This window comes from Quercus suber, unplaced genomic scaffold (genome assembly GCF_002906115.3).
Source record: "Quercus suber isolate HL8 unplaced genomic scaffold, Cork oak 2.0 scaffold_3B, whole genome shotgun sequence".
NCBI lineage: Eukaryota > Viridiplantae > Streptophyta > Magnoliopsida > Fagales > Fagaceae > Quercus > Quercus suber.
The window spans coordinates 2,054,172-2,081,643 of NW_027071805.1; the positions used below are offsets into that span (position 1 = coordinate 2,054,172).

The window sequence follows — 27,472 nt, forward strand, 5'->3', positions numbered from 1 at the left end:
GTTTGATTGTCATGTTTGACAAGTCATTTTGATCATCATGAATTCAATTATAATTTGTAGTGGAATTTGTGTTTATCAAACTATTTAAATGACATTTTTACTTTTTGAGTGTTTTGGTAAATTACGCCTTTTGCCCTTGAATGATTACCCAATTGCAAAATGGGGTATTTATACCATACATCATGTTTTTTCAATAAATTTTTCTTGATTAAAAAAAATTGGTGGGAATTTAAATTTGGTGAGCATTTGATTTTCCTTGAGATATTTACAGCCAAACAAAAGAATGTCTTAGGATCCGTTTAATTGGAGAAGTGGAAAAGTGGGAGGATGGAAATACAGGAGGATAGATAAGATTTAACTTTCTTTCGTGTGTGTTTTGGTTGGAATGGTGGAAATAATTTATTTGTACTCATTAAATAATATAAATTAACACATTATATATATAAACTTATAGTATTATGCATGCTCAGAGGCTCTTCTATTTTTTTTTTAAAATAAAAGTTAATAAATATTATAATTTAGAAATATATATTTTTTATTTTTCAAAGAAATAAAAAGATAAATTTTAGAGATAAGTAGAAGATGAAAGTGAGAGGAAAGAAGGATAAATTTTAGGAGATCTCTTAATTTTTTTATTTTCTATTTTTTAAATTGGGAGTGTTTTACTTTTATTCGGCTGAAAAATGAATAAAAATGCTAAATTTTATGGAATAAAAAGATAAATGTGAAGGAAAAAAAAATCCTAAATTTTAGGAGTTCTCTTTTTAATTCAAAATAAAATTTGTTATTTGACATTTATGACCATATTTTTAAAGAGAAATTACCATTAATTAATGAGGGTATTTTTAAACCACATAAAAATCTAGTTCAAAGAAGGAAATCCTCTTATATACAGTATAAATATATATATCTGGACATGTTGCTGGGTGGAAACAAAAAAATCTAGGGCAGCAAAAAAAAATCCAGAATATAGAGAGAGTAAAGAAAACAAGAAAAGAAGAAGAAGAGGATGATGAGATGAATTACCGTTGAGAGAGAGAAGAGGAGATACAAAAAGGAGAGGAAGACACAAAGGTGTAGTAGACATTGGAAAACATGGGGAAGTGGGTGGTGGGAAGGTGAGATTCTTGAAAATGATTAAAATTTGGGGGCAATTTTGTCATTTTGCTAGAACAAGAGTCTTCATTCTAATTTGGAGAGATGAATTTTTGGTAGGCCAACGGAGAAAATGCATAGGCCCTACCAAAATATTTCTAACGTTTCTCTCCTTCTCAAACAACACACACAAACTTATTTTTTCTCACTTATTTTTCTGCCTCCTTATTCCACCGTGATCTGAACCAAAGGCCTCCTTAAGATAGGTAGTGTCGTTTAGTATGATTCAATCCCACCAAACCGAAGGAAGGGGCAAAAAAATCATAGGCCTTATAGTCCTATTCTGGAACAGGATTCAGCAACACCTTAAACGTAATCTTAATCAAAGCTCCTCGTAATCATTAATATAACCCAGATTGACCTAGTATACACGTTCGACGTGGAACACAGGCTACACAGCGTTGAGCAATGGCTTCACGGTTTTTTATTTGACACAAAAATCCATACCATCTGAGTATTACAGAATCTGATCCATCAAATATAAAAATGAAGCTGAGCTGAAACTACCTTATTTGCAATCAAGGAATCGGTAACTTGGTCAAATTCTCGTGGTGAGACTACGAGGACATATTTCATAATCTTTTTACTCAAAGAGCTGGCCTTATATTAGACAAATATACAAAGACTAAAATGTTTGATTATCTCAAACTGGGGAGAGGATAATAATAATTCAGAATTTTATTGCAGGGGACTAATTTGTTCGGAGACGTTATCCCCATTTTCCAGATTATGTTCAAAGCCAAGGAGAATTGTAAATGGGAGTCACAACAGATTTAACTTGGAGATACTTGTAAAGGGCATCTAAACCATAATCTCTGCCAAAACCACTCATCTTATACCCTCCAAAAGGCACGTCCCGGTCGAAAGCAAAATAGCAGTTGATCCAAATACTTCCAGCACGGATTGATCTTGAGACGGTGTTAGCCACATTCAAGTCCTTGGTCATGACACCTGCTGCAAGCCCATATGTAGTGTTGTTGGCCTTCTTGATCGCCTCATCAATTGTTCTGTAATTGCTCATAAGTATATAGAGGTCGATGCAAAATAATAACTAGTTTGGCCTTCTTAATGTGTTGATCTTTGAAAGAGCTATGGGAAAAAAAAGAAAGGAAAAGGAGACTGAAAATTGCACTTACTTAAACTTCATCAGTGACATCACAGGCCCAAATATTTCATCCTTCGCTATTAGCATGTCCTCCTAAGAGAGTTATCACCAACCAAAAATAAATTAACATTGATTAAATTATATCTAACATTTTTTTTTTTTAATTTTCTATGGAGAACCAAAAATTGAATGGAATAATCCAATGTGCAGATTACTTTTTGAAGTTTACATGCACCTTAACATCAGTGAAAAATGTTGGCTCAATATAGTACCCCTTGTTGTGCCCCAAAGGTTTACCACCAGTTAACAAGGTCGCTCCTTCTCTCTTGCCATGCTCTATATAGGAAAGGATCTTATCGAACTGCTTTTTATCAATCTGGAACGTATAGCACAAAAAATGGAATAGTGGATCAGTAAAACGTGACAAAGCCTGGTGTGGGTCAAAATATTGATGTTAATTTTTTTTACTATTAAAAAAAAAAAAAATTGCTGATATTATACAATTAGGAAGACACGTTAAAACAATTTAATATTTGAATGTATGGTTTTGTTAGGGTCTAAATCTACAGGCATTCAGGTTCTTACTACTTCCATCAAGTTTTTATTAGTTCTAGCATACCCTTGAAAACCAATTTTAGGATGTTCCCAATTTTTACCTGAGGTCCTTGACGAACTTTAGGATCAAAAGGATCCCCAACTGTCCAAGATTTTTTTTTCTCCAATAACTTTTTCACAAATTCATCATAAATCCCTTCTTGAACAAAAACACGAGAACTTGCCACACATACTTCTCCCTGAAAAAATGAACAAGGAAAAAAAAGAGTCATGGAATTAAGCTTCATATTTTTTAGCCGAATTCATCTATAAAATGCAAATTCTCAACATGATATAAAACAACAATTAAAATTAAAAACCACTTCACCTTGTTACGTAGGATGCCCAACAGAGCAAGCTCAGCAGCTTTATTTAAATCAGCATCATCAAAAATTATAAGGGGTGACTTGCCTCCTAATTCAAGTGAAAGTGTTTTCAAATTGCTTTTTGCTGCAGCTTGCATTACTTCACGTCCTACTTCTTTGGAGCCAGTAAAACTGACCTGAAAAACAAGCAAAGTGAAGATGTAATATCACATAGAAAGTATTGAAGTGGCAGTGTAAATTTCTCAAAATATACACAAACAACACAAAGATTTAAGTGAAAACTAGAAATCAAATTACCGCATCAATGTCCATATGAGAGCTTATGGCTGCACCAGCAGTTGGTCCAAAACCCGTTACAACATTTAGCACTCCATCAGGGATACCAGCCTTAGCCAAGAAAAGTAGTAGTATTATTATTATTAATGAGAAGAAAATTGTTGTTATTTGTTAAGAAAGAAAATAAAAGACTACCCTAGTCTCATTGATTTTAGACACGTTTTAAAGATTTTTATAAGTTATTATTTATTTCAAAAAAACTTATAAATAAACATAAATAGGCCTATAAATAAATAAAATATACCTAATTATATTAATTTATTAATTGTCATATCTCAAAGTATTGTATCCTAATTTTTTAAGAATTGTTTTGTTACACTATCCTTTCTGTGTTCATATTCTTTAGAACCATGAAAAGTGATTAATTTATAGGAGCATATACCAGCTTAGAAAGATGAGCATAATAGAGAGCTGAGAGTGGTGTTTGCTCAGCAGGCTTGACGACCATGGTGCAGCCAGCGGCTAAGGCTGGGCTAACCTTCGCTAAGAACATAGCAGTTGGGACATTCCAGGGAATGATGTGTCCTACAACACCAATTGGCTCACGCAATGTATAGGCTTGAAATTCTCGTGACATTTTCAAGACCTCCCCATGAATTTTATCGGCTGCACCAGCATAATATCGTAGCATGTTTGCTGAATTGGGAATACCAGCCTTGCCTTCACCAAACAATTTCCCAGCATCAATGGTATCTAAAGCTGCTAATTCTTCTGCATGTTCGTCAATCAAATCGGCAAATTTCATCATAATCCTTCCCCTATCCTAATCACCCTCGAAGGAAGAAGAAGAAGAAGAAGAAACAATTAGCATTTGTTTTGATGAGTTTCTTTTGACTATAATTTATAAACAGAATAAACAGCTTTTTAAGACATTGCATTTTTAAAAAACACATTTTTTTTAACCAACACTGTAAAGTACAGTTGTATTTTTACACAATAAATAAAATAAACGGAGAAAAATAATTTCTTATAAATATGCACTCAACTTGCATTTACCAAAGCCTACTTCAAAAAGAATTTCTTACCCCCAAGATATAAGGGGCTGGTAAGTTAGAACAGGCAACTTTATAATTCCCTTTGAGAAGAATGGGAACGATTGTGAGTTTCATTCAATGACAACATATGTTGCCAAACATCTATTCTTAGTTTATATTTTCATGTAGTTTAGATTTGATTGGTAGATTAACACTAAAAAGAACATGTGAGTTCTAGTTGGTTCAATTGATAAAATTTCTTGTTGTGAAATAAGATACTTGGATTAGAATTTCACCTATATCAAAAATTAATTAGTATCTTAGCTTGATAATAACCAGTAGAACGCTAACCAATTGTAAAAATTCATAGGGTTAATTCTTTTAAGTGATGTTTTAGAAGAATGGCATAACCATAAGAGTTTCACGAGCATATTTGGCTTTTATGTTTACACTTTACACCAGTCAATCTTGTATGGTGAATAGTCTATGGTCAAATTACTATCTGTTTTTGGACTATGAATTAAAGATTAATTTTATTTTTAAACTATCAAATATGTCAATTTAGACTTCAAGTTTTGAAAATGATTTAACATTTTATATATATATATATATATATATGAATAATTCGATGTTTACAACAATGAAGGAGTGAGATTCGAAGTTTGGTTCTCCTCATAAAAGAGAACAGGTAATACCACTAGATATATGGCTTTTGACAATTCCTTACCCTCATATACCATCGAAGTTAATTGTTGAAATCATACAAATTCTGTTTCCTTCAAACTCATAAAGGAAAACAAGTAATACCACTGAAATGCAAGGCTTTTGACAATTCTTTACTCTCATATGCCATCAAAGTTAATTGTTGAAATCATACAAATATATGATTCATTCAAACTCTTTTGCACTTGTATTAATAATGATAATTAAATTAACTATGTCTACGCATGTAACATTCAAAACACAAGGTAAAAATTTAGTCCAATGCTTCTGCTGCACTAGATGAGATACAAACGTGCCACCTAGTCTTTTTAGAATCTAATTTTTTTTCTAATAAAACATTATTTAGTACTTTATTTATCAAAACAAAATATTTAAGTCTTCAAAATTGTCTTTATAAACTTTTAGGATTTTTTTTTTTAGAAACAAACACACATACAAAGGAAATGAAATGAGATTTTAACATAAAGGCACACCACAACTCCACTTAAATGTTATGGTAATTTTCCGAAATTTGAATTCAAAATAAAATTAAAAATAAGGGTATATTGCAAACTCAGTAATGAGCATTGATTTTTCAAAATAAGAACACCCAAAAATAAAATAATGAATAAACAAAATTGGATGGTATTTGGTAGCCCACCGAGACCTCATCTTGGTCTCACCGAAACAACCCACCTCGTTTCTTTTTTTAGACTAAAGCGTGACTAACTTTTTGCACTGTGATAAGTATAGATTTTACTTGATTATTAAAAACAAGTTGACTTCAAGTAAATTATTTTGCTTTAAAATATATTTATTTATTTTGGTAGAAGATATCATGAACTTCCACAAAAAAAAGGGCTAAGCCCAAGAATTTTCTTAACAAACGTCAACAAATTATGAAATATATAAATACCAAAAGAGATTATTGGACAACTTAGCAGCATTTTTTAAACACAGACTTTAGATTTCTAATTTGTACTAAGTAAAAAAAAAGAAACTAACTGCCAATATATGTGCCCATTTGGGTCCAGCTTTTCTTTTTTTGGCTAACTTTTATCTTTTATATTTTATGTGCAATTTTTTAAAACTTCAATTTATATTATTTTTTAAAAAATACAAATATATTTTAGTACACCTTTAACAAAGCAATTAGCAAAAACCTAAAAGAGTTGCTATGGGACCTTGGCCCCACTTTTAACACCAAGAAGATAGCAGTTGAGGTGTCAATAATCTTGTAGTTCAATTAGCTAGCATTTCATGGAATCTTCAATGAAGACATTTGTAATTCAAATCACTCTTCTCCTGACTATCAAATTTCTTTAAAAAAATATAATATAGCAAGTAGGGCAGTGGTCCCAAGGGAAATCAAGTAATGACAACTAAGCAGAATTTAAAACATAGATTTAGCCCAAAAAAAAGCTTTAACTGATCAACTCGTACCTTCAAGTGTCAACAATTTTATAATTAAACTAGGTGTTTCTCCAACAAAGATATCTATAATTTTATTGAATTAAAAAAATAAAAATAAAAACCTTGACTAGCATTTTCAGATTTCCAATTTCCCATTATTAACCATCAAATTGTTTTCACCCAAAAAAAAAAATAATAAATAAAAAACTATCAAATTATAGGGAAAAAAAGCATTTAAAAATGTACAGTACATACAAAGCCAGACAAGCGGGGCCATGGACCATTGTCGAAAGCTTCACGGGCGGCCTTCACTGCCAAATCAATATCCTCCTTATCTCCTTCTGCCACCCTCGTAATTGCCTCTTCCGTCCTTGGGTCTATTGTCTCGAATGTTTTCCCTGTTTAATGGAATTTTTTTTTTCCCAACAGTAATTTAGACAAGTATAAAATTATGAAACAATATTATAATATAAAAGAGTAAAGTAACACCCTGTGTCATATAATCTATAGATGTTCGACTATTTACAAGTTTTATAGGAAATAGATATGGTTTGGTTGGTTAAGATGAGAGAAAACTAAAATTGAAAATCTGGAAAGGCGGTCAAGTAAATCCAACCAAAGAACAGAACAAAGAAATTAAGAAACTGATCGAGTGCGTGCATGAGACTATGAGAGAGAGAGAGAGAGAGAGAGAGAGAGAGAAACCTGAAATTGAATCAACAAATTTTCCATTGATGAATAGCTTCGTGAACTTTATAGTTGGCATCTTGACGAAAGAGTCTGAGTTGCCATTGCTGTGACTTGTCATCTCTCTCTAGTGAATTATTGAGCTCCCTTTGGTTGTGGTCTGAACTGTATACACCTCTTTTATATACAAACAATCATCGATTCACCCCGCTCTCTCTCTCTCTCTCTCTCTCTCTCACACATATATTTGTTTGATGGGCATGTGTAATTATATATATATATATATATGCAAATGTAAACGCATGCACCTTTAGATGCTTTTTTTTTATTCCATATATATATATATGCTCTCTGTGTGGGGACAACTTGTTCATCCAAACAATCACGGTGTATGATCATTGGCCCCATTATACGTCTACCCACTACCTGCTTGATTTTTTTTTTGTTCTATAAAACTAATTGCTTGCCTTTTCAATCCTGCTTTCGCGAGATGGCTCAGGATCATCTTGTTCCGGCCCTTACGAATTGAATTATAATCAAATTGCCTTGTTTGTTTCTCTCTTTTTTTATGGATTGAAGTATATTTATTCAAGAAAAAGATTCCCACCGTATAGCTTTGCCAGGGATTTTTTTTTTTTTTAAATAACACTAATTTTTAAACAATTTTCTTCGTTAGCACATTTTCAAAATTATTTAGAAAACTAATATCTTGATTGCAATAGACTTGATTTTGGTGCGTTAAATTGAGTTAATGCACATGATTCAACATCCAATGAAACTTGAGACCTTTAGGACTCGATTTTGTTTAACGATAACCTAGAAACAAACCCACCCAACTCTTATCTCCTCTCAACAGCAAACTCAGAAACAAAAACGGAACAAGAACCAAACCCAAGTCCTAATCCCAATCCCACACTCTCATCTCCTCTTAGGCAATCACTTTCAAAGCAATCAATGGTGACGAGAAGGGAGAACGAAGAATGGATCAAACGTCATTCTCTTCCACTTCTAGTTCCAAATACCCAAGAACAAAACTAAACAATCACTTCTAGGCCCCCCAAAAACCCAAGAACAAAACCAAACACAAAACCCAAAACAAACACCTGAATCAATCTTGGTAATTTGGTGGAGGAGAGGAAGTATCTCCGTAGACCATAACGACACTGATTTTGCAGGTCTTCTCACTAGCTTTTTTTTTTTTTTTTTTTTTTTTTGGTTCCTTGTTCAATCTAGGCTAACTATTTTTTCCCCTCTTGTTCTTCCTTGTTCCTAGTTCAATTTGGGTTTGTTCCTTGTTTGATTGAACAATTATTTGTGTGTGCATCTAGGCATTGAAGGAACTCGAGATCCACAAAGAAGAGAAGAAGTGGTTCGGAGAAGATAAAGACCTGTAAGGCTAATTTAAAAGATATCGAGTCCTATGGACTCGAGTTTTATATGATAGAACTCAAGTCCAGTACACTCGAGTTTCATGTTGAAATTGTCTTCATTATACTTAATTTAGCACACTAAAATCAAGTCTGTTACATTCGAGATGTTAGTTTCCTAAATAATTTTGAAAATGTACTAACTAATGTGATAGGTTAAAAACGTATTAACCCCTTGTGATGAATAAATTGATTAATTAGTCAAGTTTATTAATTAATCAACTTAACATGCAATTGTACGTGGCAACACAAACAAATCACTAATTAACTAAAGTATGCAGCGGAAAATAAATTGACACGGTGATTTGTTTACAAATGGGAAAAACTTACACAGCAAAAACCCCACCGGGTGATTTTAAGGTCACCACTCCCAGGAATCCACTATTATTAAAACAAGCAGTTACAAGTAAAGGAATCCCAGTACCTTATACTAACTTACAATTGAACCCTTACCCCAATACCCAATTGGACTTGTTTTGTAGTGACAATATCTCATTTTCAATACATGGCTCCCAGTACGTGACTAACTAATTACACGGATCCCAGTACGCGACTTGATCACCAACTTGAGAAGGATGTTAGCTGTAAAGTTCTTTAGTTCATACAAACGATGAAGATTATGAAGTTGCTTGGTCACAGCAGCTTCTTGAAGAACTAGGGCAAATTCTGTCTTCGGTCATAATTTGCATGAACAAAACTTTTCTTCATACTCACGCAACTGTGCAACCTTTGATGGCTCTCAAAATAATTTTTATATATGTTTAGAGTTGTGAGAAAAGAAAGTCTAAACATACACTCAAGGATTGAATGAAAAATAGTTCTGAAAAACTGAGTTTCATAAATCTTGACAGATATCTTATCTATCAAGCTAGCTATCGAGCCATAGGCTTCAACAGTTTTTAAACCTCGATAGATGCTAGCTATCGAGCTTTAAAATCCTGCACTTTCTGACTTGGTTCTTGGACAGACTTGCATGGCTTTAACACTTGAACTTGAAACAAGGTTCCTTGAAGTATTAAACACATCCTAGATCTACCCAATTACAAGTAAAGTGCGTCTTGTCAAAAGATTAGTCAATTACATAAAACAGTGACATATGTTTCTAACAACAAATTACATATGTCCTAACAATCTCCCCCCTTAGCAATCCGTGACAAAACCACAACAAACACATGAGATATGAGAGAAGTCATAAATTACTTAACTCATATTCACTTGTTGAATACAATAAAATCTATCCTAACACAAACTCTTGAAAAACTTTGCAAGAAGAGAGTTTATGGCAAGTAGACTTTGACAACCTGTATTTCTGAAATACTTTAAACAAAACTCATCAAGGCATGTTAGTGTGAAACAGATAGATTGCATACAATATATAAGAAGCATGTGCAGAAAGAGAGAAAAGAAACAACACATGTAAAAATAGATGAAAGAACTATAATAACAACCTCAAATGTATATATATCAACAAGTAAAGGTTTGCTATCACAATATGATCACAAGATCTAAGGTACATGAACAATGTATCTAAAATAGAGAAAAGAAAAAAAAAATACATAAAGTCCTCACTACATCCCTCAATATACACTCCCCCTAACAAAAATCTCCTATGCTAACCCTCCCCCTATGAGAAAGACTACTCCCATATCCAAGACTACTCCCACTTTTTATCACGAGTGACAAAAGGTAAGAGTATCAAGTAGAAATCTCGTCATCGCTAGGCGAGCTAGCATCTCCATCCTCATCATCATCATCATCGGAGTCGTCGGAGTCAGATGCCTCAGGAGGAAGAGAGGGAGACTCTATGAAGCTACCAAGGTGAGCCTGTCGTCTAGCAATACGGTTGACACAAGTATTTACCTGATACAACTCATAAGTGAGAGTGTCAAGGCAAGCATCCATGCGTTGAAACTGCGCCATGATCGCATCAAGAGTTACACCACCCATAGAAGAAAAAGGAATGGAGGTGGGTGGAGCTGAAGGAGTTGGAGGAGCTGCCGCATCGAACCACCTCGAACGTAGCTGCGCCTCGCTTCGTTTAATGATAGTGATGTCTATGGCACACATAACAGAGAAGTGGTCGAAAACGGGAAAGGGAACAGAAAAATGGCGTAAAATCCTCGTGATAGCTGAAGGGAAGATGAGCTTATCACAGGTCACCGTATCCCTATATACATTGATGATAGAAAGAATAAAATGAAAGGGAAAATCTATAGTGAGATGCTCTAAAAGAGAAAGAAAAAATCGAGCACGGGGCTTGGTAATAGAGTTATAGTGAGAAAGAGGATGCAAAACGAAAGTCATAACCATCTTCATAAACCTAAGACCTTTAGCAAAGGTTGAACACATAGTAAACTGATGATCACCCCAATCAGAGGGACGCTCACAAAAAGAGGACATGAGCTCGTCTTTGGACACAGTCCTCAAACGATCACAACCGGGGTAGTCGAGATGCTCTACCCTTAGGACATCGAGCACATCGAATACAATATCTGGTGTGACCACAATGCGCGTACTTCAAACGTGAGTAATAAAAAGAGGTACTGAATAATCAAATCCATGCATGTTAGAGTAAAACTCCTAGATCAGCACCGATGGACAAGTGACCAAGACGTCACACAGTGACTCCCAACCCCTACTGTGAATGACAGTGGGTAGGTCAGTGTCAAAGAAGTTCGACAAAATGACTTGGCATTCCAAATGAACCCCTCGTCGAGAAAAGTTCTCAAAGAAGTCTGATTTGGCCTTCTCATCACGAAACCGAACATGAGAGGGAGTGGGGTCAGAAGAAGTGGATGACTCGGAACGAAGAGGGTTTCGAAATGGAGTAGATTTATGTTTAGGTGCTATGACACAACTAACATACACTAGAAAGAGAGGGAGAGAAAAAGACAAGCAAAAAAGCACCAATACAGTCAATATATAAGAATATAGAGAATGTAAAGTACATATGCATGAAAATGCATGATCATGTGGTATGCAAATAGAAAGAACATCATGGGCTTAGCACAATCTAATCCTAGCAGCACACAATGAGACAACATATAGAGCACACATCTAAGATGCATGAAAATATAGTTAAAATGCTCATGAAATGCAATGCATGATGTTTTGAAACTTATTAAAGAAGAACCCAAACCAAAAATTTTGCAAAAAGTTCATCAATTTTGGAAAAACCCCAAAAAAATTTCAAAAACCTAAAAACCTAGGTCTAATCGATGAAATGCATGAAGAATGAAGGATTTAGGAACCTTACCAGCGTAGTAACACTTGATCTAGGCCGAAAATCAACAAAGGATGAAGTTTAGAGTGAGAGAGAAGAGTTTTGGGAGGTGAAGAGACAAGGGCTATCAAGAGAAATCGAGAGAAATGAGATCTGAATCGCGAGGAAGGCTTATATAGCAACTTCATAAATCTTGACAGATCAAGAGCTATCAAGAGCTATCGAGATTTAAAATATGACAAATGCAACTATCAAGCAGGTGTCTAGAGGTGTCCATAGCCAAAAAGAAGCTCGATGGATCGATGAGCTATTGAACAGCTATTAAGGAGACAGAAACTTTCTCGATGGATCGAGGAGTTATCAAGAAGCTATCGAGATTGTGATAAAAAGAAGCTGAAGAGCTCGATAGATAAGCCAAGTGTTGAGAGGTGTCGAGGAGCTGTCGAGATTGCTTAAAAATAGTTTTTCAAGAAGAAAAAAACACAAACATAAATGCAATAAAATATGTAACTCAAACAAGGATCCAATCAACACTTTAATCTCTCAAAAACATCTCTTAATAAGAAAAATGTTAAGCACATAGATCCCAAAACACACACTAAACAAGTCTAACCAATTTTATATTTCAAAAACAAGTTAAGATAGTTTAGTGAGCATACATAGACACAAGTATTACTTGTGATGGTCAAATCACATTATACCTGCACATGTATTAAGAGTAGTAAATAATATTGCGTGTTGTATGTGAAAAACATCACAAGATTGCATAAGTGTCTACATGTTATGATGATTTGAGATATGAGACAATCACTTTAACTCACACATAATCATAACTATTTGATGGAGATTATTACCTTCGAGGTACATCCTATAACTTCCACATCTCCTAGAATATACGCTTACAATCATATATAAAGCATTTTGTTCTTTTTGCTTTTTATTTTTCTATGCATATTTTTCTTTTAAGTAAACCATGCATGAGCATATAAGAGAAAGAAAAGAAATACCCAATGATGTTAAGAATTTGACATTGCACTTTTGCTATGTCGAAGCATACAGATGTTATTTCATGATTGGAGGGCAAAAGTGGTGAGATAGTTATTTATGCCTTTCTTTTAGGATTTTCTAGTCATTCCCATCAAAAAGAGTGATACAAGTGTTAAGAACAAGTGATTACTTAATCTTACTCATCACAAACATGAGCCACAAAACTCATTTACATAGTTGTGCATAGAGATGCTCATCTAAGCTACAAGAGATACAAAGTTTAGAAAACTTTGTTTTAATGGCCATCTAAGGTACACAAGTACCAATGTACACATACACACACTATTTTTGTATTTTTCTAATTTTTCAATTTTTTTTTTTTTTATATGAAAAATAAAATAAAACAAAACTGAAAACTAATCAAACAAAAACATGTTAAACAAAATAAAGCAATGCATAATACTAAATGCAAATGCATGAGGAAAAAGGATGAGAAGAGTAGATCAATCGATAGAGATGACACCAATGTTTTGGCGAAGGAATTCAAACCGTTTGCTATCAAGAGGTTTGGTGAATAAGTCAGCCTTCTGATTATCAGTGTGTATAAACTCAAGAGTAAGAGTGTCATCTTCAACAAACTCTCTAATGAAGTGATGTCGAATCTCTATGTGTTTAGTTCGAGAATGTTAAACTAGATTCTTAGAGATGTAAATGGCACTGGTATTGTCACAGTAGATGGTAAGATGCACTTGACAAATACCGTAATCATGAAGGAATTTTTGTATCCATAAGAGTTGTATGCAACAACTACTGATAGCAATGAACTCAGCTTCTGCAATGGATAATGAGATTGAATTATGCTTTTTGCTCATCTAGGAGACAAGATTATTACCCGAATAGAAACAACCCCTCGATGTACTCTTTATGTCATCAGCTTTCCTAGCCCAATCAGTGTCAAAATACCCAGTTAAGACATTATTTGTGTCCTTGTTGTACCACACACCAAAGTCGGCAGTGGTTTTGACATATTTTATGATTCTTTTCAAAGCAATCATATGAGACTCTTTGGGATTAGCCTGATATCTAGCACACACTCCTACACTGTAACTAATTTCAGGTCTACTAGCAGTAAGGTAAAGAAGACTACCTATCACGCTTCTATAGATTGATGAATCTACACTTTTACTTAACAAGTCAACAGTAAGTTTAACATTTGGGCTCATAGGGGTTCTAACAAAACTAGCAAATTCCAAACCAAACTTCACAAGATTTTTAGCATATTTAGATTGAGATTAGAATATACCTTGATGAATCCTGTGATATCAGTGGGCTGAAAGTCTCGGGTGTTGACAATCTTGAGACTGAGTCCTGAGAAAATAAACGTAAAATCAGAGGAGACCGGTGGAAGCCAGCCCAAAATCCTCCGAAGGCAAAGTCAGTGACTTTTATAAGTTGAAAGAGAATATTTCTAGAGTTATTTTTTTGTGGAAAATGTTTTTCATACCTCTGTTCTTCATTCACGAATGCTTATATAGTGTCCGTGGAGCGATTACTCATTTAACAACCGTTCCTGTTATTGAGGAATTTGGGAAATTATAAGATAACTTCTATAACTGCCATGGAAGTTACCTCATCAGGACTTGTGCTCAATGGTTAGTGAAGGGTTTGGTTCATAATGACTCAACCCATCCTTAGCTTTTGAAAGAGCTTAAGTCATCAAGAGCCTAAGGTTCAGCAACCTCGTCCGTCCATTACTAAGGACGGATGAGCTTTGCTTTAGGGACAAACAGGGGGGGGAGGGACGAGTATAAGAGGGACGAGTGTAAGAGCTCCTCGTCCCCTTCTTTACATTTTGTCATGGACGGCCCATATGGACGAGATTAAACTAGACACATTTTCCTTACACCATCATACCTAAATCTTGTTGACAAATCTGCAATCCAAGGAAGTGAGTTAGCTCTCCAATCATGCTCATCTTGAACTCGACCTGCATGAGTTTTGAGAAGCTATGAGCAAGTTCATCCTTAGTTAACCCAAAGATGATGTCATCAACATAGACTTGAGCAACTATCAACTCGCCATCTTCCTTCTTTATAAAGAGAGTTTGATATGTTTTTCCTCTAGTGAACCCATGTGACACCAAGTATTATGTGAGCTGATCATACCAAGCTCTAGGGGCTTGCTTTAACCAAAAAAGTGCCTTCTTGAGGTACAGCACATGATCCAGGAAGTGTGGATCAATGAGTCCTTTTGGTTGAGCCACATAGACATCTTCTTTAAATAGCCCATTCAAGAATGCAGTCTTCACATCCATTTGATAGAGCTTGAACCTTAAGTGACATGCTAGGGCTAAGAGAATTCCGATGGACTCCATACGGGCTACCGGTGCAAATGTCTCATCATAGTCTACTCCTTCCATTTGTGAGTATCCTTGAGCTACAAGACGAGCCTTGTTACGGATCACATTATCCTTCTCATTAGTTTTATTGCAGAATATCCACTTTGTGTCAATGATGTGCTCACCCTTAGGTCTAGGTACCAAAGTCCAGACATCATTTCTCTGAAACTGAAGTAGTTCATTGTGCATAGCTTTAACCTAGCTTTCATCCTGAAGAGCTTCCTCAACTTTAGTGGGTTCAACTTGCGACAAGTAACAAGAATAAAACACAAAGTTAGCAACATATTTATCAATTGTACGATTCCTTAGTGTAAGTTCATTCAGGTTTCCCATAGTAACTTTAGGAGGATGATTCAATTTGATCTTGGAAGAAAATCATTTCTCTTCATGGGTTTCAGAATCGGGTGAAGTAGATAAGTCTACTAAATCTTCTACAACACTTGGAATATCTAGAGTATTAGGAGATGTAGGCTCTTGTTCAACAATTTCTTGAACTTCCCTGGGCTTGGCAGGAAGAATCTCTTTCGGGATTTCCTCACCAAATTTCTCAGAATCAAAATCTAAAGATTCATCAATAACAACATTTATTGTTTCCATTACCTTCATGGTTCTTTTGTTGTATACCCAATAAGCCTTGCTTTTAGAGGAGTATCCTATAAATATTCCTTCATCATTTCAGGAGTCAAATTTTTCCACATTCTCTTTATCCTTGAGAATGAAACAAGCACTTTCAAAAATTCTGAAATATTTAACATTTGGCTTCCTTCCCTTCCATAACTCATATGGAGTCTTCTTGGTATCGGGTCTAAAGTACACCCTATTAACCGTATAACAAGCAATGTTAACGACTTCTCTCCACAAGTTTCTAGCCACATCTTTGTTGTGTAACATGGCTCTAACAATCTCTTGAATAACCCTGTTCTTTCTTTATACTACACCATTTTGCTGAGGAGTAATAGGAGCAGAGAATTTTTGAGATATACTTGATCTTGTACAAAAGGGCTCTATATATGAGTTCTCAAATTCTTTACCATGATCGCTTCGAATTCGATCAATCTTCAGGCTCTTTTCATTCTGCAATCTTGTACACAAAGTTTCAATGTGCTCAGGAGTATCAGACTTGGATCGTAGGAGAATGACCCAAGTATACCTAGTGAAGTCATCTACCACAACAATGATGTATCTTTTTCCACCAAGAGACTTGATTCTGGTTGGACCTATAAGATCTAGATGTAGTAGCTCCAATGGTCTGGATGTAGCAGATGTTTGATTGCCCGGATGTTTAGCTTTTGTCTGTTTCCCAAGTTGACATGGTCCATACACCACATTGCTCACTTTACTGAGCTTTGGTATCCCCAAAACTGACTCATGCTTAAATGCAATCAAAAGATGTTTGTAACTAGCATGTCCCATTCTTTGGTGTCATAGATCTTCATTTGGTAAACGAATACTATTGCACATAATATCAGCATTAGGAACCAAACCATAACAGTTGTCTAGAGTGCAAACACTACTTATGAGCTTCTTTCTAGACTCATCCATGATAAGGCATTTTCTTTTAGAGAATAGTACCATGAAATCTTGATCACATATCTAATTTATACTCAACAGGTTCACTCTTAGACCTTCTACATATAGAACATTAGCAATGTTTGGCAGTCTAGGTAGAGATATGATTCCCTTTCCTTTAATCTGTGAATTGCTCCTATCACTAAAAGTGACATTACCACCTTTCTTAGACTCGAAAACCTTGAAGAGAGATTGGTCTCCAGTCATGTGTCTTGAGCAACCGCTTTCAAGATACCACAAACATGTGTCCATAACCTTAAATGTGGACTTCATCATGAAGCACACTTCGTGCTTAGATGACAAATCAGTGGGAATAGTGTTTTCTCTCATTTTCCTTTAATGAGCTAAACCTTTAACTTTCACTCTTATCAGACGAACTCCTTTACACATTTTCATTTTGAGACGGTCTAGTTTCTTCTTTGTCAAACTGAGATATTTTCCAATAATCATCATAATAGAATTCAAATAACTTTTAGACTTGCATTTTTTGATACACTCAAACAAATAGAGATTAGAAAAACAAGATGTATTTGAAAACAAAGATCTTTTCAAGCCGGTTGCAGCCATGACAACAGGGGTCAACGAATCACATAGTAAAGATTAAAACCTAATCAGAGTGTGCCTGCTCTGATACAACTTGATAGGCCAAACACATATTGACCTCTTGTGATGAATAAATTGATTAATTAGCCAAGTCTATTAATTCGTCAAGTTAACATGCAATTATACGTGGCAACATAAACAAATCACCAATTAACTAAAGTATGCAGCGGAAAATAAATTGATACGGTGATTTATTTAGGAATGGAAAAAGCCTACAAGCGGTTACAAGTAAAAGAATTCTAGTACCTTATACCAACCCACAATTGAACATTTACCCCAATAAACTAAAGTATGCAGGTGATTTTAAGGTCAACACTCCGAGAATTCACTATTATCAAAACAAGCGGTTACAAGTAAAAGAATTTTAGTACCTTATACCAACCCACAGTTGACCATTTACCCCAATATCCAATTGGACTTATTCTGTAGTGACAATCTCTCCTTTTCAATGCACAGCTCCCAGTACGTGACTAACCAATTGCGCGAATCTCAGTACACGACTTGATCACCAACTTAAGAAGGATGTTGGCTGCAAAGTTCTTCAGTTCATCCAGACAATGAAGATCATGAAGTTGCTTGGTCACAAAACCCTACATTATACAAACACAGCAGCTTCTTGAAGAAATAGGGCAAATTCTGTCTCCGATCACAATTTGCATGAACAAAATTTTTCTTCACACTCGTGCAACTGTACAACCTTTGACGGCCCTCAAAATAATCCTTATATATGTTTAAGGTTGTGAGAAAAGAAAGTCTAAACATACACTCATGGATTTGATGAAAAACAGTCCTGAAAAACTAAGTTTCATAAACCTCGACAGATATCCTATCTAGCTGTCGAACCACGGGCTTCAGCAGCTTGTAAACTTCAATAGATGCTAGCTGTCGAGTTTTAAAATCCTGCACCTTCTGAATTGATTTTTGGATAGACTTGCATGACTTTAACACTTGAACTTGAAACAAGGTTCCTTGAAGCATTAAACACATCCTAGATCTACCTAATTACAAGTAAAATGCATTTTATTAAAAGATTAGCTAATTACATAAAATAATGACATATGTTCCTAATAATGAATCACATGTCTTAACATAACGAAATTGTTTGAAAACTAGTGTTATTTTGAAAAAAAATCCAGTTTGCTGGGCTTTCATCAAATCCCATAAGTTCATGGAAAATCAATTAGTGCATTCAAAAAATTATATTTATGCCACTTTAAGAAAACACCGGAAAGGTTTTAGTTTCAAAATATGTAGGAAAACACTTATATTAGAATTAGATTACCATTTCTTCCTCGTTCATTTATTTGCCTTAGAATTTGACAAATGCTCCATAGGGAAGGTTCCGTTAGATATTCAAATGAGCAACATATCAGTGTTAATTATATTTGATGATGAATTAACAGAAAAATGGCGGACCTGCTAATAGAGCACTATTCCTATAAGACATAACAAAAATAATTTTGATGGTACTGGTGTGGCACTTATCTAAAATCTCCGATGTTTAAGTTAGTTAAGTGTGAATTTCAGTTAGTTTAATTGATAAAATTTCTATTCATTGAAATTTAAGAGATCCATGAATGCAATATGCTTCTATATTATAAAAGTTAGCTAATTAATTTACTAGAGAAAACTCTATTACAGTTCATAGATTTCTCATATCTAATTCTAGAGGAGAAGCCACCATTTTTTTTTTTGGGCGTGTTTGTGGTAGAGAGAAGCCATGAATTTATAGGCTTGATAGTGGTGTATGTCGCTCTTTAATTGTATCTATCACTTTGGTTATGGTCAAAATTTTGGGCGTTGATGTGGCTATCATGGGTGAGATTGGGGAATCACGTACCTTGGTTACCATGAATTTATAGGCTTGGTAGTCGTGTATGTTGCTCTTTAATTGTATCTATCACCTCGGTTATGGTCCAAATTGGGCATTGATGTGGCTATCTTGGGTGAGATTGGGGGAATCAGTCACGTACCTTGATCATGGTGTTATTCTCAATTTTTAGACAAAGTTTGGCTATAAATTTTGTTATATCCGATGGTTACAACTTAACCTAATATATTTTTATAAGATATGAATTTTGATAAATCTATCATTGAATTATATTTTCATTTTATATTCTCCATGTTCGCAAAATTTCTATAATATAAAAAATTTATTGTTATGTCATTACTCAAATATTTAAATTTCAATTTTTTTTAGTTTAAAATTATGCACTAAAAAAATAAGTTTATAAATCAAATAATAAATAACATTTTATTGGCGTGAAATTTTATATACACATTAAAAATATAAAGAGCATATAATTAAATAGTTAAATTTTCAAAATTTATAACTATATCAATTTTTTTTTAGTAGAAGTTGTATTCATTAATTACAACTAAGTTTGTATTCAAACTTTATACAATTCTAATCCTCATGCTTTTCTTTCTAGGCATAGCTAGTCGATGATGTCCGTACTTTTCTTAGGGGTTCCAAATTAATACCATGAGATTCATGCACTAGTTTCGTGACTTTTGTCAATCATTAGATCATCACTTTGATGGTTCTCTAGTTGTTGGTGCAATTACGATGGTTGGGCTTCATTCATTCATATGTCCCAAAGCAAGGAGGTCGTTCATGCATGATAGCCTCGTCCAAGCAGAACAATCGCAATGGACTATCTAATTGGATGATTTTTTGGACAAAATGGGCTTTTGCCCTTTTCGGGCAAATTAAATAGTCTTATGTCCCTCTTCCTAAACAAATTAGGAAAATGTCAATTTTTTGAAACTTGACTTACTTAAAATCGAATTAAGCTCTATAAAGACGTTTTTAAGGATTTATAGTGGTGTTTTTTAACTCAACTTCCCTGAAATCGAGTTATTGGTAAAAAAAAATTGCCTATAACTTGATTTTATTGAAGTCGAGTTAAAAAACGTCACTATAGGTTTTTAAAACGTCACTATAGGCTTCTTAAAATGCCACTATAGGACTTCAAAAAAAAAATTTTCTATCTTGATTTATCATAAATCGAGTTTTAAAAGAGGAGCATTTCCCTAATTAGTTTAGGAAATATGGTATAAAGCTATTTAATTTGCCTGAAAAGGGAAAAAGCCCATTTTGTCCATGATTTTTTCCTTTTCATCTAATTTTGCATTAAGTGTCCAATTGAATTTTTCTTAATTTTGGTGAACTACAACAATGGCATTGCTTCAATTTCATTCATTGTTCATATCTATTTATTTTTGTTCCATTCATTGTTGGTATATGTCACATAGGAAAATGAACCAGTGTAACAGATCTTTAAAGAATAACACAAATGTCATCAAAAAAATAAAAATAAAAATAACACAAATGTCATTATATACTTCGAATTGATTTCAATCTGCTCTGAACCTTAAATTTGCTTTTGATAATTGTGTTTCAAATCCAAAGTTAAATCTATATTTCATACTTCTTAGCAAAACTCTAAGGTATTTTTTCCTCTCTTTTTTTGTCTCTCCTTTTTATTCTTTAAAATATAATGTTATCTACATTAATATCAAATACACACATCTAATATTAATAGTTCTACAATTGATCATGCATGTGTGTAAGCACGAATTACAAGTTAGTTGATATTAATGAAGAAACTATTTTAAATTGGTAATGACAAAAATAAAGGTAAATTTCTTAAATCCTTAATTCAGATATTGTCTCAAATTAAACCATAGACTTTCAAAATATTTTAATTCAAACCATTAACCTATTACACATAATTTACTTAAAGGAAAATGCTTAAAGAAGATGATGAATTATGACTTAGAGAGAAATAATATTCTTATATAGTAAACAAATATGTAAAAATAACAACAATATGTCGTTTTATTTGATAAGTTTATTTAACAGCAACACCATAAATGGGTGTATGATTTGTTTTTTTTTTTTTTTTTTGAGAATCAAGAACTGTAGTTTTATTAGGATGAAAACAAATCAGCCATAATCGGCACAGAGTACATGAGAAAGGTGTGGAGGGATATTCGCCATCCATACAGAAAAACCCCTAACATGTCTAGCATGTTGGGCTAGGTTGTGTGCTACCATATTACCCGTTCGACCAACGTGAGAGAATCTGATAATACCATCTGCCATCATGGCTTTCGCTGAGCTGAGAATATGACCAAATGAGGATAGGGATGCCTCTTCAGACTTCAGAGTTTTTATAATGTTTGCGGAATCGCCTTCTAGTATGAATGAAGTGAAACCGAGCCCCTGTGCAAAAGAAATAGCTCTAGCAGCAGCCAAAGCTTCTGTGATATCTGGCGAGAAAGGGAGAGGTGCTTGCTCTGATAGAGAGGCCAGAGCTTGTCCTCTGCTGTTTCGGATAACAGCCCCTAAACCTGCTTTGCCCAAGTCTTTAAATTGAGCTCCATCAAAGTTTACTTTGATTTCCCCCTCCGCTGGTGGTGACCATCGAACCCGAGGTTGAGGAGAGTCTCTGAAGTGTGTAGCATCCACTGAGTTTGCTTGTCGAAAGTCTTCCAAGGTCTGAATCGCTGAAGGTGCAACCTGAGCTAGTGGGAAATCTGCTGAAGACGTACGAACCCGGTTACGGCGATGCCAGAGGGTCCACATCACTGAGGCCAGCAGTTCTGGATTTTTCTGTTCTTTGTCCGCATAAAGGAGCACTTCCTGGATTGAAGAAAAAGTCCTTGTCTGTCTGAACGAAAAAGAAGACAACGTTCCCCAATGGGTGTATGATTTGAATTGAAACATTTTTGAAAGGGTCAATGATTAATTTGAAACTTTTGAAAGCGTGAAGGGGGGGGGGGTGGGGTTGGGGCTTGATTTTAGCCATAAAGCTATTACACAAGATGTAATTAATGGAAAATGTTTAAAGAACACGATGTCTTATGACTTAGAGTGAAATAATATTCATATATAATAGATAAATATGTTGTAATAATTACAATGTATCGTTTTCTTTGATAATTTTAGTTGACAGCAACACCATAAATTTAGTTGTTATCTCTTGGCTCAGTATGTTAAGAATATAGTTGATTATATAACTTGGATCGAGGAAACCCATTTATAATTGAATCGGCTTTGAGTTGAGATATAATGTGCTTATCTTCTAAGAAATAAAGTTTCCCTCTACTTAAAAAAAAAATGTAGTACTAGATAATAAATGTTGTGTCCTACACAGTTGTTTTTTTTTTTTTTTCTTAGATACTTCCTGCACAGTTATTGTCTAGTACTATAGATTATCAAAAAATAGTAATAATAATTTGTAAACCCCTGACTTTTGAGGTATCATAAATAACAAAGTTGGCCCATTTGTTATAGTTCTAAAGTAACGGAAAGTGGAAACATGTTGTGCATGTGACATAATAAAATATCTATTTTAAATTTTGATAAAATTTCATAAAATATTATCTTTCTCTTATTCTTCTCTCTATCTCTTGCACATAATCATATCTATTTTAATTATATTATTAAGATATATTTTTTTTTAATTTATATATGATTCTTGATTAAGTCATACATCACATGAGCATGTTACTAGATAATAATAAATAAATAAAAAGAACCAAAATTACTTCAAAAACACATGGTAAAAAGCAATCTGTATGAACAAAATTTTGTTGAAGTAGAAATGGCACACTATGTGCTTAGAGCATTCGTAGCCGGCCTTGCATATCCTATTTCTTGAGATATTTTACCATTCAGAGCCAAAAATCACCCAGCATTTGGACTGGTAAACCTTCAGAATTGTAAAAAGTTTTACAATTGTGCTACAGTAGCATCTTATTAATAAGATGCTATTGTAGCACAATTGTATTTCTAAAAATCATTTTTTAATTGTCTCTCTTATCCTTTTTATCCGGCCAAGTTTCTCTCTCCTCTCTCTCTCTCATTATTTCTTTTCTTTTCTCTATCTTCCTTCTCTCTCTCATTCTGCTCTCCTCTCTTCAGACTCAAAACCCCATAGCCACAACACCATGGCCTAGGGTTGTCGTGGCATCAGTAGCATCTTGTTTGGGCTTTTTTTTGGGTTTGCCGTGGGTGGGTTGCATGGGGGTTGCATGGGAGTTGCAGTCTCGGAGGATCCGATGAGCACTTGGACTACTTGTTTGAAGGAGGAAGTGTCTGCTTGGACAAAGGTAGTCAAGTAAGGGTTGGTGGATTCGGATCTGGTGATGGGTTTTGTTGCTTGGTGTGGAAATGATGGTGGAGTGGGAGGTGGTGTGGGTTGCTGTTGCTGTTGTTGTTGTTGGAGTCCATTGCCACTGCTACTGGTGCTACTGTTTGAGCTATGACTATTTGGGGATGGCAGAAAAGTTGGGTTTTCATGGTTTCTATGAAAGATTGTTGATTCCATTTCTATATTTCTCTCTCTCTCTCTCTCTCTCTCTCTCTCTCTCTCTCTTTGCCTGAGTTTTTAAGAGAAAAAAATATAAAAGAGAGAGGTTGAGTGGGTGCAGCAGTGGTGGGGTTATGGGGTTTTGGGTTTGTTCATGGCGGTGAGAGAGAGAGAGAGAGAGAGAGAGATTATTATTGCAAATATATATATATATATATATATATTTTTTTTTAATTGTGTAGATATATTATTTTAATGTATAGAATAGAAATATAAAAGTTGGGATGTTAGGTGAATTGTAAAATGGTATTGTATAATTGATAAAATAGTTTTTTGGATGGTAAAATAGGATATGATGGAATTTCCGGCTGTGGATGCTCTTAGCATGCCATTGGTAATGATTCTGCTACAGTGCCATAAATTCACAAACCGGTCCTAAGTAATCGTTGTTGTTCATTGGATTTAAGAGGAACTATTGCCAACGCGCAGATAGACAAGGATATGGATGTCTAAGTGGTATATTGGATTATGTGACCAAATAGCCCACAATGTGTGCAATGGTAAAAGATTATTTTATATGAAAAAGAACCTCACACAATATTGCATATTATAAATAAGATAATTATGAATAATGGGGATTCCATGTTTACCCATGATTAGTTGTGTGGGGTTTGACTTGTTTAAACATGTAGTTGAAATATCTTTGAGAAATATGTAGTTATGAGTAGGGGTAGTGAGGTTGATAAGAGAGCCTAGAGTATCTCAGCTTTTATGTTCTAATTTGTAGGAACAGAATGAACGTTGGAATGTTTAATGTTCATATCCCAATTTGTAGAAACAAAATTGAATGTTAGGAATTTTGATGGGACTTTAAATAGCCCACTTGAGCTCTCTAAAACATATAGATAACCACACAAAAATCCTATAGGGGAAAAACTCACTGCAACCCAAACACTATTCACTCTTATCTCTCCAATTTATCTAGTTCTAAATTGATATATTTATTATATTTTATATTTGCTTTATTGGTATTAGAGTCATTTCTCAGCCAGAAGTGTAGGCCCCACACATGAGGACACATGTTAGCATAAGGGCCAGTTTGTGAAGGATCAAAAGGAGAAGCAATCATGGACTCTCATAGCATTTGAAGAAGCACATGGGAACATGCTTATAAAGGGTGATCTCCCTTCAATGTGTAGAGACATTTTCTCCCACTGTTGTGAGCTTTGGGGGGGAGAAAAAAACCGTGAAACCTACAACCTAAAGCAGACAATATTTACACAATCGAGATAGCGTCATTATAGATGATATTCTAAAATTTTTATAACTTTTTGGTAATGTACTTTGATTTTTGACTATGTTAATAATTTTTTTTTCTTTTTGAAAACGACTATGTTAATAATTTAAATATACTTATAGCATTGCTAAATAATAAAAGCATGTTGTATGAGTCTAACGGTTTAGCTAAGCAACATGGATTTAAGCACAATGCATAAGATCCACTCTTATACGTGGAAGAAAAAAATTTATGAAAAATTATTAAAATAAAATAAAGGAAAATGTCAATAAAATCTTTAAGGGCATTAGTTTAAGAACTAATTTTAGAAATATTTTATGAGAAAATAATAAATAATTAATTTTGTTGACTTTTTTTTTTTATATATTTATCATGAAAATGGTGTCAAAACTTTCATAATATGATTTATTAACAATTATTCTAAAGGCATTCATTAACATGACATTAAAATTATTAATGAACCTTTTTTTTTTTTTCAATTTCTAAATTTTGTTGGTTAGTTGGATCAGTTTACCTTCTCTTCTAAAATTCTATAATTAAAAAAAAAAAAAAAAAAAAAGGGGGGGGTGACTTCAAGCTAATTTTATGTTAATAGTTTAATATACTTACAATGTACTCTTAGGTGAAAGTACATGACATAACATGTAACACTCATCTTATGCCATTTGGCATAGCCACGGCGTGTAGGACACAGCATTTATTATCTAGTACTACACATAAGTGTAGTACTAGTACAAGGCATGTGTAGATTGTCAAATATACATATACATATATATATATATATATATGATACCATAAGGGGGTGAAGTTACAAGAGATGGGTCAGTAGAGCCATCTGTGTGCGGAAATATAAAAGGGTCAGGTTACAATTTCTGTAAACTGGGATACAAGAAATAAAAGCCATCTGTTTACAATTAGTAAAGAGAGGGAGGACTTGTGTAAATTTTAGCCTGCTTCAGACTGAAGAGGAGGCTGCCTTATATAGAGGAAGGGAGCGTCTTCAACTGCTGAAAATCCGGAAGGTAAATTGCTTTTACTTGGGTGAAAAAATCATTTCAGCCGAAAGCAAATAGTAACCTCGTGATTATTTGTCGGGGCACTGTAGGGTGAACAGTAACGGTCACTGTACATGAATAGTGTTTTGTCCCCTTGCTTTTCAGAATCACTGTTCAACTTTCACTGCTTGGTGAATAGTGATTTGCCGGGTACTGTTGTTGTGCAGAATCTTGCATAGTAACCGGGTCAAGGAACTGTTCCAAATAGTGACTGGTGCTATTTGGATATTTTAATCGGTATCATAGCCGTACCAAGAAGGAGGGCTGTCACAGTTATCATGCTCATGGAATGTGGCGAATTTATCACAAACTCCACACCAATTTAGATCTTCATACTCAGAGGGTTTGGTGATGAAGTCGTTGGGATTTTTACTGGGAATAGTCCAGCGGAGGCCTAGGGCTGCAGTATAATAATCTTTGGTGGTGAAGACAGAAATTCTTCCTGTACTTCCAACAAAATGGTAGTTTTTCCATAATTCATCTGCAACCATGGGGATGGCATTACTGAAAAAGGTCCTCCAACAATCAGCAAGGCTATGGGGATTGCTGAAATCAAGATAAGTATTGCCTTCCCACCAAGGACCCTGGTGAGTAAATCCGTTGATTAATACCAGGTGTTTGGATGGTGTAACATCCATCCAGCTGCTACTATCCCATTGTGGGAGAGTGCTCCAGCATCTGATTGAGGCATAGGGAGTTCTTCCCTTGGTAATGACGTTTTGGATGATGTGAGGCAGTTGAGTGATCTGGCCATGATGAGTTAGTTTAATCAATCTGATAAAACCGTACTCGAACATTTGAGAGAGCCAGCTAGGACTTCTGTCTATTTCTTCTTCGTCATAACCATCCTCATAGTTGATTATCAGGCCAGGAAAAGGGTGTCCTTTTGAATAAACCCTTTGACTGCTTCCAAAGTATTCGTCCCATGCAGACTGGGCCAATGCTCTATCAATGGAGGCCTCTCGGTCGTCATCTGATTCTCCAATCATCGGAAAGCGGGTAGTGACCAGCATTCTGAAGTGTGCACACCATTGGTCGAATGATATGTACATATTGTAAGAACAGAGGATATGATTTTGTATCTCTGGAGGCAGGTTGGCAACGGCACTTCTTAGGTTAGTTTGAGCCTTAAGGCTAAACTTAGCATAATCAGTACCCATAATAGTCTTTTTATCCGTTGAATGGATATCCTCTTTGCCAAAGAGTTGACTAGTTAGGACTTCATTTCCAAACTCAAGGTTGGCTAGATGGATTTCTAGGGCTTGGAGAGTTGTCTGGAAACGACTGTATCTGCTTAG

The 27,472-nt window shown here is 34.6% G+C and overlaps 2 protein-coding genes across 2 annotated transcripts; both read right to left on the reverse strand.

Moving 5' to 3' along the window:
* Nucleotides 1-1,815: 1,815 nt before the first annotated feature.
* LOC112030201 (aldehyde dehydrogenase family 2 member C4) lies at nt 1,816-7,541 on the reverse strand. The gene is made up of 9 exons (XM_024062891.2): nt 7,311-7,541; nt 6,861-7,003; nt 3,899-4,279; nt 3,478-3,567; nt 3,183-3,356; nt 2,917-3,054; nt 2,496-2,636; nt 2,292-2,353; nt 1,816-2,162 (listed from the first exon to the last, which is right to left on the reverse strand). Exons 1-9 carry the CDS (start codon nt 7,411-7,413, stop codon nt 1,889-1,891), a joined length of 1,506 nt encoding a protein of 501 aa, XP_023918659.1. The 5' UTR covers nt 7,414-7,541; the 3' UTR covers nt 1,816-1,888.
* A 13,910-nt stretch (nt 7,542-21,451) lies between these two features.
* LOC112030181 (uncharacterized) lies at nt 21,452-23,840 on the reverse strand. Its single transcript, XM_024062871.1, has 2 exons — nt 23,589-23,840; nt 21,452-22,150 (listed from the first exon to the last, which is right to left on the reverse strand). The coding sequence occupies exons 1-2, from the start codon at nt 23,838-23,840 to the stop codon at nt 21,452-21,454; spliced, it is 951 nt and encodes a 316-aa protein (XP_023918639.1).
* Between the last annotated feature and the right edge of the window lie 3,632 nt (nt 23,841-27,472).